Source organism: Myxocyprinus asiaticus, chromosome 17 (assembly GCF_019703515.2).
Source record: "Myxocyprinus asiaticus isolate MX2 ecotype Aquarium Trade chromosome 17, UBuf_Myxa_2, whole genome shotgun sequence".
NCBI lineage: Eukaryota > Metazoa > Chordata > Actinopteri > Cypriniformes > Catostomidae > Myxocyprinus > Myxocyprinus asiaticus.
In genome coordinates, this window is record NC_059360.1 from 6,220,358 (window position 1) to 6,233,120 (window position 12,763).

Below are 12,763 nucleotides of genomic sequence, written 5' to 3' on the forward strand. Positions count from 1 at the left end.
TTTTCCCTTAATAATAACAACCTTCATTTAAAAACTGCATTTTGTGTTTACTTGTGTTATCTTTGACTAATATATAAACTTGTTTGATGATCTGAAACATTTAATTGTGACAAACATGCAAAAAAAATAAGAAATCAGGAAGGGGGCAAACACTTTTTCACACCACTGTAGATGTGTGTGTGTGTGTGTGTGTATATATATATATGTATATACATTACATGTCAAAAGTTTTGAAACACTTGACTGAAATGTTTCTCATGATCTTAAAAATATTTTGATCTGGAGGCGTATGCTTAAATGTTTGAAATTAGTTTTGTAGACAAAAATATTATTGTGCCACCATATTAATTTATTTCATTATAAAACTCAAATTTAATAATAATAATAATAAATAAATAAAAAGTTGTTGAAATTGATGACTTGGACCAAATAATAAAAACAGCTCAACATAGATGGGAACTCCTTCAATACTGTTTAAAAAGCATCCCAGGGTGATACCTCAAGAAGTTGGTTGAGAAAATGTCAAGAGTACATGTCTGCAAATTCTAAAAGGGTGACTACTTTGAAGATGCTAAAATATAACACAGTTTTGATTTATTTTGGATTTTGTTTAGTCACAACATAATTCCCATAGTTCCATTTATGTTATTCCATAGTTTTAATGACTTTACTATTATTCTAAAATGTGAAATGTGTGTGTGTGTGTGTGTGTGTGTGTGTGTGTGTGTGTGTGTGTGTATGTATGTATATGCACATGTGTATATATGTGTATAATCCTATAATAAATAGTGAACATCTTCTCGAACTGTCAATGGGTATGTAAACTCACAATGTAATTATCTGGATTTGCATTCCTAACTACTGCATAGTACTACATAATGTGAAATATCTAAAAACAGGTTATTATGTAGTTATATATTTTTTATATTATTCTATATTATATTAAATATATATATATATATATATATATATATATATATATATATATATATATATATATATATATATATTTAATTCTCCTCTCCTTTTCATTCCTTTTTTTTTTTTGTATTGACCCATATACCCAGGTACTACTGTATGTACATTTCAACATATTTAAACCCACATTTTAATTTTCTCAGTTATCAGCAAATAATTTATCAGCCGTCGATATATCATGCACCCCTAAAAAAACATGTCTCGACACCTCTGCGTTCCTTTCCATTCTGCCATGCTGTGTCTAACTGGTTTTGAACTCAAGACCAGGTCCCGTGTGAATGTCCCTTTAGTACACATTTAACCATACAGCTGTTTTTTCAAGCTCATTTAGTTGGGCTGCAGTGACAGTGATTTAGACGGAATATTATGTTGAGGCTGACTGAGCATGTCACATTTACTTTCACGTGAGAGTTTGTGTGTGTCTTGTGTGAACGTGTCCCCGTACACTAGGATGTTAAGGCAAAGCTTTACTTTTCAAAACACATTTTTGCAATTTTCATCTATACATTAGTTTTACTCTTGTGTTTGAACAAACCCACCTAACTGCGGCTTGTAGATGTTGGTGTGTTTTGTGAAAGAGGGGAAGAGATGAGGCATGTAGTACTTCTTGAAGAGGGAGAACAGAAACCTGAAGCCTGTGTCCTGGTTCTCTTTGTTTCTCCAATCCAAGCTGGAAGCCTGTGAAAAAGAATTACTTCATGGCATTCCAGTTATGTGTAACAAGCAGATGTAGACAGGAGTGTACAGTCACTAAACCAGAGCCGGATCAGGATTACAGGATCACTTACAGGCCAAAAGCATTATACAGTGTAAAGAGCTCTTTCTCACCTGGAGAACCATGAACTTCAGAACAATTTGAAGGATGGAGCAGGTGTGGTCGTCTGTCACCTTTTCTCCAGGAACTGCAGGCACCAGTGGGGTGATCTCCTCTGGTACAATCTTGGCTACAAATCCACAAACATGGAGTCATTTTAGGATAACATCTTTAAGCTCTATTCAGATGGGATTAGATTTATATGGGGATGTGGGGTGATTTAATAATTACCAGAGCTTCTCTGTGATTTTAATCACGTGCGAATCGGACATATCAGTAATATTTCCTGACTTTTAATGGACTGCGCATTCCCGCTCTGGTAAAGATCACAGCCAGGGTCTAAAATGAACTTTTTTGCCCACCATCCACAGTGGCTGCACAATTTTACCAGCCACTTTTATTTTTCATATACTGTAAATATGATATGTTTTTTTCTACTATATATATATACTGTACATATAGTAGCATTGAACATACACTGTATACTGTATATGTGAGTATACTGTATATGTGACAGCATACATAACACATACAATAATATTACTATTATTATTATGGTAAATTTGCAACATACACATAGAGGCAAAAAAGTAGACAAGCATAGAAGAGAAACTTCTTGTTCAAGCACCATTTCTGAGGCTGTTCTGAATTATTATGACTATGCATGCCAATTCACCTGAAGTCCCAACGTCCCAATTATTAAACTGCGATGTTGCTGCATGCCCTATGCTCTTTGTACGGTAAAGTATACAGCAACAAATATCTGGAATTATAATGTCAAAATACAGTGAACCTACAGAGTTGCGTTCACAATGCATGTGAAACACTAACTGCTCTGTGGAAATAAAGCTAACTAAACTCAGAGTACCTGGTCGGAGATCATTGGCAGTGTTCACATATACGACACTATTCTTGCAAACTGTTTCCACACTACTGATGGAAACGCATGAAAACTAGTGAAAACTATTCATATGCACATGTTCCATGAGCAGACAACATATTTTCCGGAGGGACAAATAAAACTACACAGTGTGAACGGATTGTCCACTTTTAGTTCAAAGTGTAATATAGGATTGTTGTATTTTGCAAGATATTCCAATCAACTTGAAGGACAGTTTAACACCACCAACTCTAGAAGCATGTGGCAGGGAATTAATATCATCACAGACTTTAAAGGGAATAAAAACTCCACCGTGAACACCGCTGCCTCTCTCCCGGATGAGCTAAATACTTTTTATGCTCATTTCGAAGGAAATAACACCGCCCTCACGAAGAGAGCTCTCGCGGCCGAAGCTACAGTGGTTAGTTCACTCTCCGTCTCTGTAGCGGATGTAACCCGATCCTTCCGACGGGTGAATATCCGTAAAGCCGCGGGTCCAGACGGCATTCCGGGCCGCGTCATCAGAGCGTGCGTGAACCAACTGGCTAGTGTTTTTACGGACATTTTCAACCTTTCCCTCTCCTTGTCTGTGGTCCCCACATGCTTTAAAAGGTCCACCATTGTGCCTGTTCCAAAGCAATCCAAAATCACTTGCTTAAATGACTGGCGTCCTGTTGCTCTGACCCCCATCATCAGCAAATGCTTTGAGATACTAATCAGAGATTACATCTGCTCTGTGCTGCCTCCCTCACTGGACCCATTGCAGTTTGCTCACCGCAACAACCGCTCCACTTATGATGCCATTGCATCTACAATACACACTGCTCTCTCCCACCTGGAAAAAAGGAACACTTATGTGAGAATGATGTTTGTAGACTACAGCTCAGCATTCAACACCATAGTGCCCTCCAAGCTTTATATGAAACTCCGGGCTCTGGGCTTAAACAGCTCGCTGTGCAGCTGGATCCTGGACTTCCTGTCAAGCAGACACCAGGTGGTTAGAATGGGCAGCAACATCTCCTCATCACTGACCCTCAACACTGGAGCCCCACAGGGCTGTGTTCTCAGCCCACTCCTGTATTCCCTGTACACAAATGACTGTGTGGCAACACAGCTCCAATGCCATCATTAAGTTTGCTGATGATATGACGGTGGTAGGTCTGATCAATGACAGTGATGAAACAGCCTACAGAGAGGAGGTGCACACTCTGATATGCTGGTGTCAGGAGCACAACCTCTCCCTAAACGTCAGCAAGACAAAGGAGCTTGTGGTGGACTTCAGGAGAAGAGAAAGAGAATACAGCCCCATCACCATCAATGGAGCACTGGTGGAGAGAGTCAGCAGCTTCAAGTTCCTCTGTGTCCACATCACTGAGGAACTCACATGGTCTGTCCACACTGAGGCCGTTGTGAAGAAGGCTCATCAGCGCCTCTTCTTCCGGAGACGGCTGAGGAAGTTTGGAATGAACCACCACATCCTGACACGGTTCTACACCAGCACTGTAGAGAGCATCCTGACTGGCTGCATCTCCGCCTGGTACGGCAATAGCACTGCCCACAACCGCAAAGCCCAGCAAAGGGTGGTGTGAACAGCCAGACACATCATCGGAGGTGAGCTTCCCTCCCTCCAGGACATATATACCAGGCGGTGTGTGAAAAAAGCTCGGAGGATCATCAGAGACTCCAGCCATCCGACCCATGGGCTGCTCTCACTGCTACCATCAAGTAGGCAGTATCACAGTATCAGGACCTGCACCAGCCGACTTCATGATAGCTTCTTCCCCCAAGCAATCAGACTGTTGAACTCTTGATCTCTCACGATCAATATACATCAGCACTGCACTTTATTAATCTTATTATCTCACACTGGACTGTCATAAACTATATTCTCTCTTAACAACAAACTGGCAACTGACTATCAACTGACAGCCTGAATATCAATACAGTACAATACAACCTAGTGTATATTTTATATATACTATATGTACTATTTTTTTATTGTATAATGTGTATTCTATATTGTGTGTATTGTATACTGTACAGTGTATGTTATTATTTGTATACTGTGTTGTGTATAATGATGTGTATATTAGATTTTAAATTGTGTTGTAAATCTGATGTTTACTGTAAATCGGTATATGTCTCATCACTGTCACGACTGCTACGTTGCTCGGAACTGAACCCAAGAATTTCACACACTATCGCACTTGTGTATATGGTTGTGTGACAATAAAAGTGATTTGATTTGAACTTCTAATAATCCAAGATACAGTAAATTATCATGTTTAATATTTCCTGCATAATTAATTAGCACTAAACATTTTCTGATAGGTCAGTTATGAGTGTCAGTGTGTAAATGCAGTAGATACACCCATCTCTGTGATTTCAACAGACGTCGCTTATACCGTGTGAATCAACGGTAAACTATACAGACATCTGCAGTAATAATTACTTTACATACAAACATCTCATCTTGAATAGGGCTTAAGGCTGTCGTTTTAACATGTTAATTCAGTGCGATTAATTGTGTGTGTCGTATATATATATATATATATATATATTCTTCCTAAAATAAGTAATACGATTAATCAAGCCACCGTAATAAGGAATTTTTCTACCAACGGAGCAATTCAATCAATTCATCATCTTTTGGAGGATATTATGCCGTACCGTATTGAAGCAGCAAAACTTTCGAGGGGGGGGAAGTTTACAGAAACATTTTAAAAATTATATGGGAAATTTCCTTAACTGTCTTTTAATTCATTTAGTCACATGGACTGTGTCAATTTTGTATCAAATACACTCACTGAGCACTTTATTAGGAACACTATGGCCCCTAAGTGCCAGACGTGGTCTTCTGCTGTTGTAGCTCATCCGCCTCAAGGTTTGACTTGTGCATTCTGAGAAGCTATTCTGCTCACTACAATTGTACAAAGTGGTTATCTGAGTTACCATAGCCTCTCTGGCAGCTCGAACCAGTCTGGCCATTCTCCATTGACCGCTCTCATCAACAAGGCTTTTCCGACAACAGAACTGCTGCTCACTGGATGTTTTTTGTTTTTGGCACCATTTTGAGTAAATTCTAGAGATTGTTGTGCGTGGAAATCCCAGGAGATCAGCAGTTACAGAAATACTCAAACCCGCCCGTCTGGCACCAACAATCATGCCACAGTCCAAATCACTGAGATCACATTCTTTCCCCATTCTGATGGTTAATGTGAACATTACATCCTGACCTGTATCTGCTGATTTTATACATTGCTCTGCTGCCACACAATTGGCTGATTAGATAAATCACATAAGTAAGTGTACAGGTGTTCCTAATAACGTGCTCATTGAGTGTATAATTTGCTGTTCTACACTGTTTCACCCTTATTCTTTAGTTTTTGTTTCTATTCTTTTTTATTGTCTTTAGCTGTGAAAAACCATCAGCGTGAATATATTTTACACTAATGAAATCTAAGAAAATCCTTGACACAGACAATATTCACTCATTTTAAATACATATGAGGGAACACATTCAGAGTGCTTGAATCGAATGTGTCATTGCCAGTTCAAGGGCATCAATAAAATCTATTCTGAGAGAAAACATCAAGGGAAATCATTCCTTTCAGCATTTAACTGAGTCTGACCTCCTTTTTCAGAGGACTCTGTCAGTGTGCTGCCATTTGATTATTACACTATAATGTTAGATGTAAAGTGCCTTTGTGCAAAAAGAGCATTAATGGAAATCATTAAAAATTACATTTCCAGGCAAAAAAATAGATGTATTTTGTGAGGGATGAAATACATAAAGGCCAAATTTGTGAGTATTGAAGGGTAAGGGGGTTATTGGTTACTTTAGGTGAGGCAGAACAGGCAGTACGGAGTTTAGCTGATTTGTCATGGTGCTTCTCTTAAAGAAGGCATTATCTGAACATGAGTGCTGGAAGCTCTGTGATATTTTACCTTAATTCAGTCATTCCCTCACCAATGCTCAAGATTTTCATATTTGGTCTTCAAGAGGAGTCAGAAATATTGTAAATTTACATGCACATAAAGGACAAGAATGTCATACAGTGGGTAAGCAACCAGATTGAGCCTTACTACTGCGGGGAGTACTGTCGTGAAAGCTTTAAATTCTCACACGTGAGACATGTTTCCAATCACCACCAGGAGGCGCAAAGGGACACTTTTGACACCATTGTTTAGTAGTGTGAAGAAAATGGGAGTTATTATGATTAAATTGTTATTATTATTATTATTGTATTGTATTTTTTGATGTGTAGAAGGTGATCTAACAATTCAAAATTAATGGCAGAATTAAAGTTATAGCTTAATTAACTCATGAATTGATATACAGAAAAAAATGATTGAATGTCAGCATTTTCCAATAAATTAAAACTGGTGCTTCATAGATATTAGCTATTTAATTATTTTCCTGAAAATCAAAACTAAAATACATTGTGAACATTAATAATTTCATTTGTTAGCCCAAATGAAAAAACAACAATATGCACTTAATTAATGGTGTTACCCCATGTTATAATTGACCCATCTAGTCAGTAGTATTAGACTACAAGTATTAGACCCACTCATAAGCATGATGAAATTTATATATGCAGTATATACACCGATCAGCCACAACATTAAAACCACCTGCCTAATATTGTGTAGGTCCCCTTTGTGCCACCAAAACAGCACCAACCCGCATCTCAGAATAGCATTCTGAGATGATATTCTTCTCCGCACAATTGTACAGAGTGGTTATCTGAGTTACCGTAGACTTTGTCAGTTCAAACCATTCTGGCCGTTCTCTGTTGACCTCTCTCATCAACAAGGCATTTCCGTCCACAGAACTGCCGCTCACTGGATGTTTTTTGTTTTTGGCACCATTCGGAGTATATTGCGTGAAAATCCCAGGAGATCAGCAGTTACAGAAATACTCAAACTAGCCCTTCTGGCACCAACAATCATCCATGCAATTATCTAATCAGCCAATCCTGTGGCAACAGTGCAGTGCATAAAATCATGCAAATACTGGTCAGGAGCTTCAGTTAATGTTCACATCCACCATCAGAATAGGGAAAAAATGTGATCTCAATGATTCGACCGTGGCATGATTGTTGGTGCCAGATGGGCTGGATTGAGTATTTCTGTAACTGCTGATCTCCTGGGATTTTCACACACATCAGTCTCTAGAATTTACTCCAAATGGTGCCAAAAACAAAAAACATCCAGTGAGCGGCAATTCTGTGGACGGAAATGCCTTGTTGATGAGAGAGGATTCAACAGAGAATGGCCAGACTGGTTCGAACTTACAAAGTGTACAGTAACTCAGATAATTGCTCTGTACAATTGTGGTGAAAAGAATATATCTCAGAATGCTATTCTGAGATGCGGGTTGGCGCTGTTTTGGCGCCACAAGGGGGACCTACACAATATTAGGCAGGTGGCTTTAATGTTGTGGCTGATCGGAGTATATATGTGTGTGTGTGTGTGTGTGTGTGTGTGTGTGTGTGTGTGTGTGTATTTTGTTGTTTTTTAAATAATATTCTTTAAAGTGACAACGACTGGTGCAGAGTAGTTAAAAACGGAAGTTCTGTGTAAGTCTCATGTGGACTGATAACTCATGGGCTGTACGCTCGCGTCAACTAATACTGACTTTTCTTGCAAATCGCGGGTTTGAGACGACCTTTACTTATCTTATTGTCTGTTTGGATACATGTAGAAAGTAAATTGCATCCAGTAGATTCACAAAAAGCCATTCTGTGCTGTGGCTGCTACTGACACTGTGCCCTGTAATATCATTATTGGTCATTTGTTCATATAATACTGTATATATGGTATTTAACATATAATTGTCACCACGATTATGTTTTAAAGGTAAAATTATTGGCGATACAGTCGCACAGGGTGACAGCGTTCATTATTACATGATAAAGTTTATTATTCAACTTAATTACATTAGCCTACAATAGCGTGAGAGAAGTTCACAATAGTGTGGAACATTAGTGTATGGGTTCCCTCTATACCATTCTCCAGTGTTACGGTTTAACTGGGGCTGAGTTCTAAATAAACTTACTACATAATGTTGGCATCTGTGTACAGATGAAAATAAGTGGCACAATTAGCTGGAACGGCAGAATGACGCAAAACAAAAAAACTTACAGAGGCAGGAGATTTGATCTGGTTCAAAAACAATATGGTCAACACAATTATACACAGCGTTATCAGTTTGAGCTATTGGGCGGCAACAATAGTAGCAAGCATCTTTATGTTCAAATTAAGTTTATTTATTTGGTGTGAAATGGTGCACATTATCAAGCAATGTTAACTTGTGCTTCACATTCACAATATGAAGTCTTGTCAGATTATGACATTGTTTGAAATCTGAACATCTTTATCTCGTTGAAATGCTGCTCCCAAATATTATGCGACATTATAAAACCAATCAGTAATTTAATGAACAACAAACTGCCAGAATTAATAAAGCCCTACTGAGTTTGTTATTAGTGTAAATATATTTTTTCAATGTATGTTGCTAATAATCTATCATGTTCTTGCCTGGCAACATGCGAGTCCCCACTGCACCTAAAGATTTAAACACCTCCTCCCCCCGTCGAGTTAAGGTGTGAATCGTTGAAGCTCTGGGTGTAAAAAACTTGTCTGTTAAGAAAGTTTCTAGAAAAATGTCTAGATAAAAAGTGTTAAAAGGGTTCTAAAGTCCTAAATAACGCACTAAACCGATTGGAACACGGATCTGCCCTGACGTCCTCTACAGATAAAATAACCACAGTATCACCATGATATTTTATAGTGAAATAATTGTAACCACAAAATTAAACATGGTTACTATATTAACACCATATTACTGTAGTAAAACCATTGTTAATATCATCAAATCTATGTTTTCTGCCAGAAAATCATGGTTACTACAATATTATTATAGTAAAACTACCTTTAGATTATTTTTATTTATTATAAATAGTAATAAAGAAAATATTAAGAATGGAGTCAAGAAACAGAATGGGAAAATAATAAACCAAATGCACAACCGAACCCTGGTCGTCCAAACACGTTACGCTCCACGCCACTGGAGCGACACTCTCGACGCACTTTGTCATGTATTTATATGTTGCCAATAGACTTTTGGGGTTACATCTGAAAGCAAATAGTCACTCCAAAAACATAATCACTCCAAAAAAAAGCTTTGGGGCAACATTGATTAATAGCACATATTAACTACTAAAAAAATACTACGACAGATAATGAATAACAAAGATCGTTACCTACAGGTTTGAACTGCGGAGCGTTTCTGGTTATCACGTGTAGTGTAAAACTCTTAACGCATGAATTGAGACAAATATTATACAAATAATGTGGTCACAATACTTCCAGCTTAATTTATGTAATGGAAAAATTTATTCTTTTTCTAATATTTCATTTGATAAGTATTCTGCTCCCATAAATATTGATTCTGTTCACTTTTCCTTTTGTTTTTATTGCCAGGAGAATATCACATATGACACAATGGTATACATATAAATGAATTAATTCACATTTGATAATCCCCGCTTGATGATGCCCGCTCATAACGTCTGTGCAAATGCATAAAACTACTCACAAATGACAATTATCTCTAATGAAATGTGAATGAATAATGCAAATAACTCCCCAAGAAAATAAATGTTGCGGTGTTTTTAAGTTTGTTGTTCGTCTTCTTTCTCCTCGTTTTTTTCCTTTTTATGGTGGTTAGCAAAACAAGCGTAACTTGCCCTTACCGCCTCCAACACAATAGCCGTTATGTTGAGAGAAAATCTTTGAGGCGTTCAGCTCTGGCCTGTTGAAATTCTATGGTTATAGCACTCCTTAGCGGTTTAGAGCTGCTAATGAATTAGAATCAGAATGAGCTTTATTGCCATGTGGTCTCATGTACGCAAGGAATTTTTTTTGGTGATAGGAGAAACAAGTGCACACAGAATATTACAGTGAGACACAGAATATAAAACAAGTTAAGAGTATAAATAGACATACAAATAATAGGATATATAACAGAATGGCATATGTACATGTGCAAGGTAAAGGTAAGTACAGTTATTGAATTAAATGTGTGAATTTACATATGATATATATATTTACATTATTGCACTATGGGGGAGTCCTGAGGCAGTTTAATTGTTCATGAGGTAAATGGCCTGAGGGTAAAAACTGTTCTTGTTCCTTGATGTCCTGGCGCTCAGTGCTCTGTAGCGCTGGCCAGAGGGCAACAGTTCAAAGAGGCAGTGGGCAGGGTGTGTGGGGTCCAGAGTGATTCTACCTGCACGTTTCCTCACTCTGGACCCCACACAAGGGGGCACCAATAATCCTCTCAGCAGTCCTGACTGTCCGTTGTAATGAGCTGCTAATGACTCATTCATGCGGTGATTGCAGTGGAAGAAAGCCTATTCTGAATGGATACCCACTGTATTTACCAGTGTGACACTAGGAAATCTCAACAATGCTCTAGCTGCCAAGTTGTGACTTTAGCGTGCCAACATTAAAGATGGCAGAAAGCAACACTGCAGTGAATGGAGTGAATGATTTTGCAAAATTATTTTATTTTCAGTGCTATATTTCAATAATATTAAATGAATATTCTGGGTTCAATACAAGTTAAGCTCAATCGACAGCATGTGTGTTATAATGGAAGTGAATGGGGCCAATTTTTGGAGGGTTTAAAGGCAGAAATGTGAAACTTATTATTTTATAATAGCACTTACATTTATTCTTCTGTTAAACTCATGTATTATTTGAGATACAAAGTTGTAAAACTGGCAATAGCTTTACACAGAAAAGATGAGCAACTTTATCAAACTAAAATCATGTTAACACACATATTGTTTATGTCTTGATGATTTTTAAAACAGTGAGTATTTTTACGTCTACAAATTGGCCCCATTCACTTCCATTGTAGATGCCTCACTGTATCCCAGATTTTAGCTTTTCTTTTTAAAAAGAGATGAGACAACATTTCTTTTTGTGGTAATCAACATTATGCCACAAATGCTGTCAATTGAGCTTGTACTGAACACGGAATATTCCTTTAATGTGTTGTTGCCTAAACTATTGTAAAGCTAATGACTCACATTTAGTGATGTGCTTTATGCAAATGAATCATTTGTTAGATGGGTCACTGACAAATAAGGTTGTTGGGTTTTAAACATTGTGTTTTAAGGTTTAAAACACACATTTCAAGTTTGTAATCTTTGTGTCCAATTTGGTTTCATAATTTATTTTTAATGTATAATTTTTTTTTGATTTTCTCCCCTTTTCTCCCCAATTTGGAATGCCCAATTCCCAATGTGCTCTAAGTCCTTGTGGTGGCGTAGTGACTCGCCTCAATCTGGGTGGCGGAGGACGAATCTCAGTTGCCTCTGTGTCTGAGACCATCAATCCGCGCATCTTATCACATGGCTTGTTGAGCGTGTATGGAGGCTTCACTCTATTCTCCGCAGCATCCACATACATCTCACCACGCACCCCACCGAGAGTGGAAACCACACATTATAGTGACCATGAGGAGGTTACCCCATGTGACTCTACCCAACCGGGCCAATTTGGTTGCTTAGGAGACCTGGCTGGAGTCACTCGGCAGGCCCTGGATTCGAACTCGCGACTCCAGGGGTGGTAGTCAGCGTCAATCCTTGCTGAGCTACCCAGGCCCGTTGGTTTCATAATAAAAAATAAAAATACAAATAAACAAAAACTGCTTAATTGATCTTAAAAATGTAATGTGGTTAAACCATCAAGTAAAAGTACTTCAAGTGAAGCACTTTCCTTGCAGCTTGAATATATGAAAGTGTACATAACTTAATAATTTAAAAAAAGTAAAAAAAAACAAACAAACAAACAACAAAATACCAACCAATATGTTGGTTACGCCACATTGATTTTGACTTTAATTTGGTGGACAAAAGTTTTTCAAATATTAATCATATTTTAAAACAAATGTTCACTGCTTATTTTTTCTTAATATTAATGAAAGATTAGTCTTCACTACTCAGGCCAACATTTGTTCTTTCTAGAATTTCAGCTTTTAACAAAAATTTTTACAGTCTCTGGATGGTTAT

The 12,763-nt window shown here is 37.7% G+C and overlaps 1 protein-coding gene across 5 annotated transcripts in view; it reads right to left on the reverse strand.

Annotated features, from left to right (window-relative positions):
- ralgapa2 (Ral GTPase activating protein catalytic subunit alpha 2) overlaps positions 1-12,763 on the reverse strand; it is a 288,715-nt gene that overhangs the window by 160,390 nt on the left and 115,562 nt on the right. For all 5 annotated transcript variants that reach the window (XM_051722406.1, XM_051722405.1, XM_051722403.1 and 2 more), the window contains exons 7-8: positions 1,807-1,922; positions 1,518-1,656 (exon numbers count right to left, since the gene is read on the reverse strand). In XM_051722406.1, the coding sequence (XP_051578366.1) occupies positions 1,518-1,656; positions 1,807-1,922 (255 nt within the window). The remainder of the gene's footprint in view (positions 1-1,517; positions 1,657-1,806; positions 1,923-12,763) is intronic.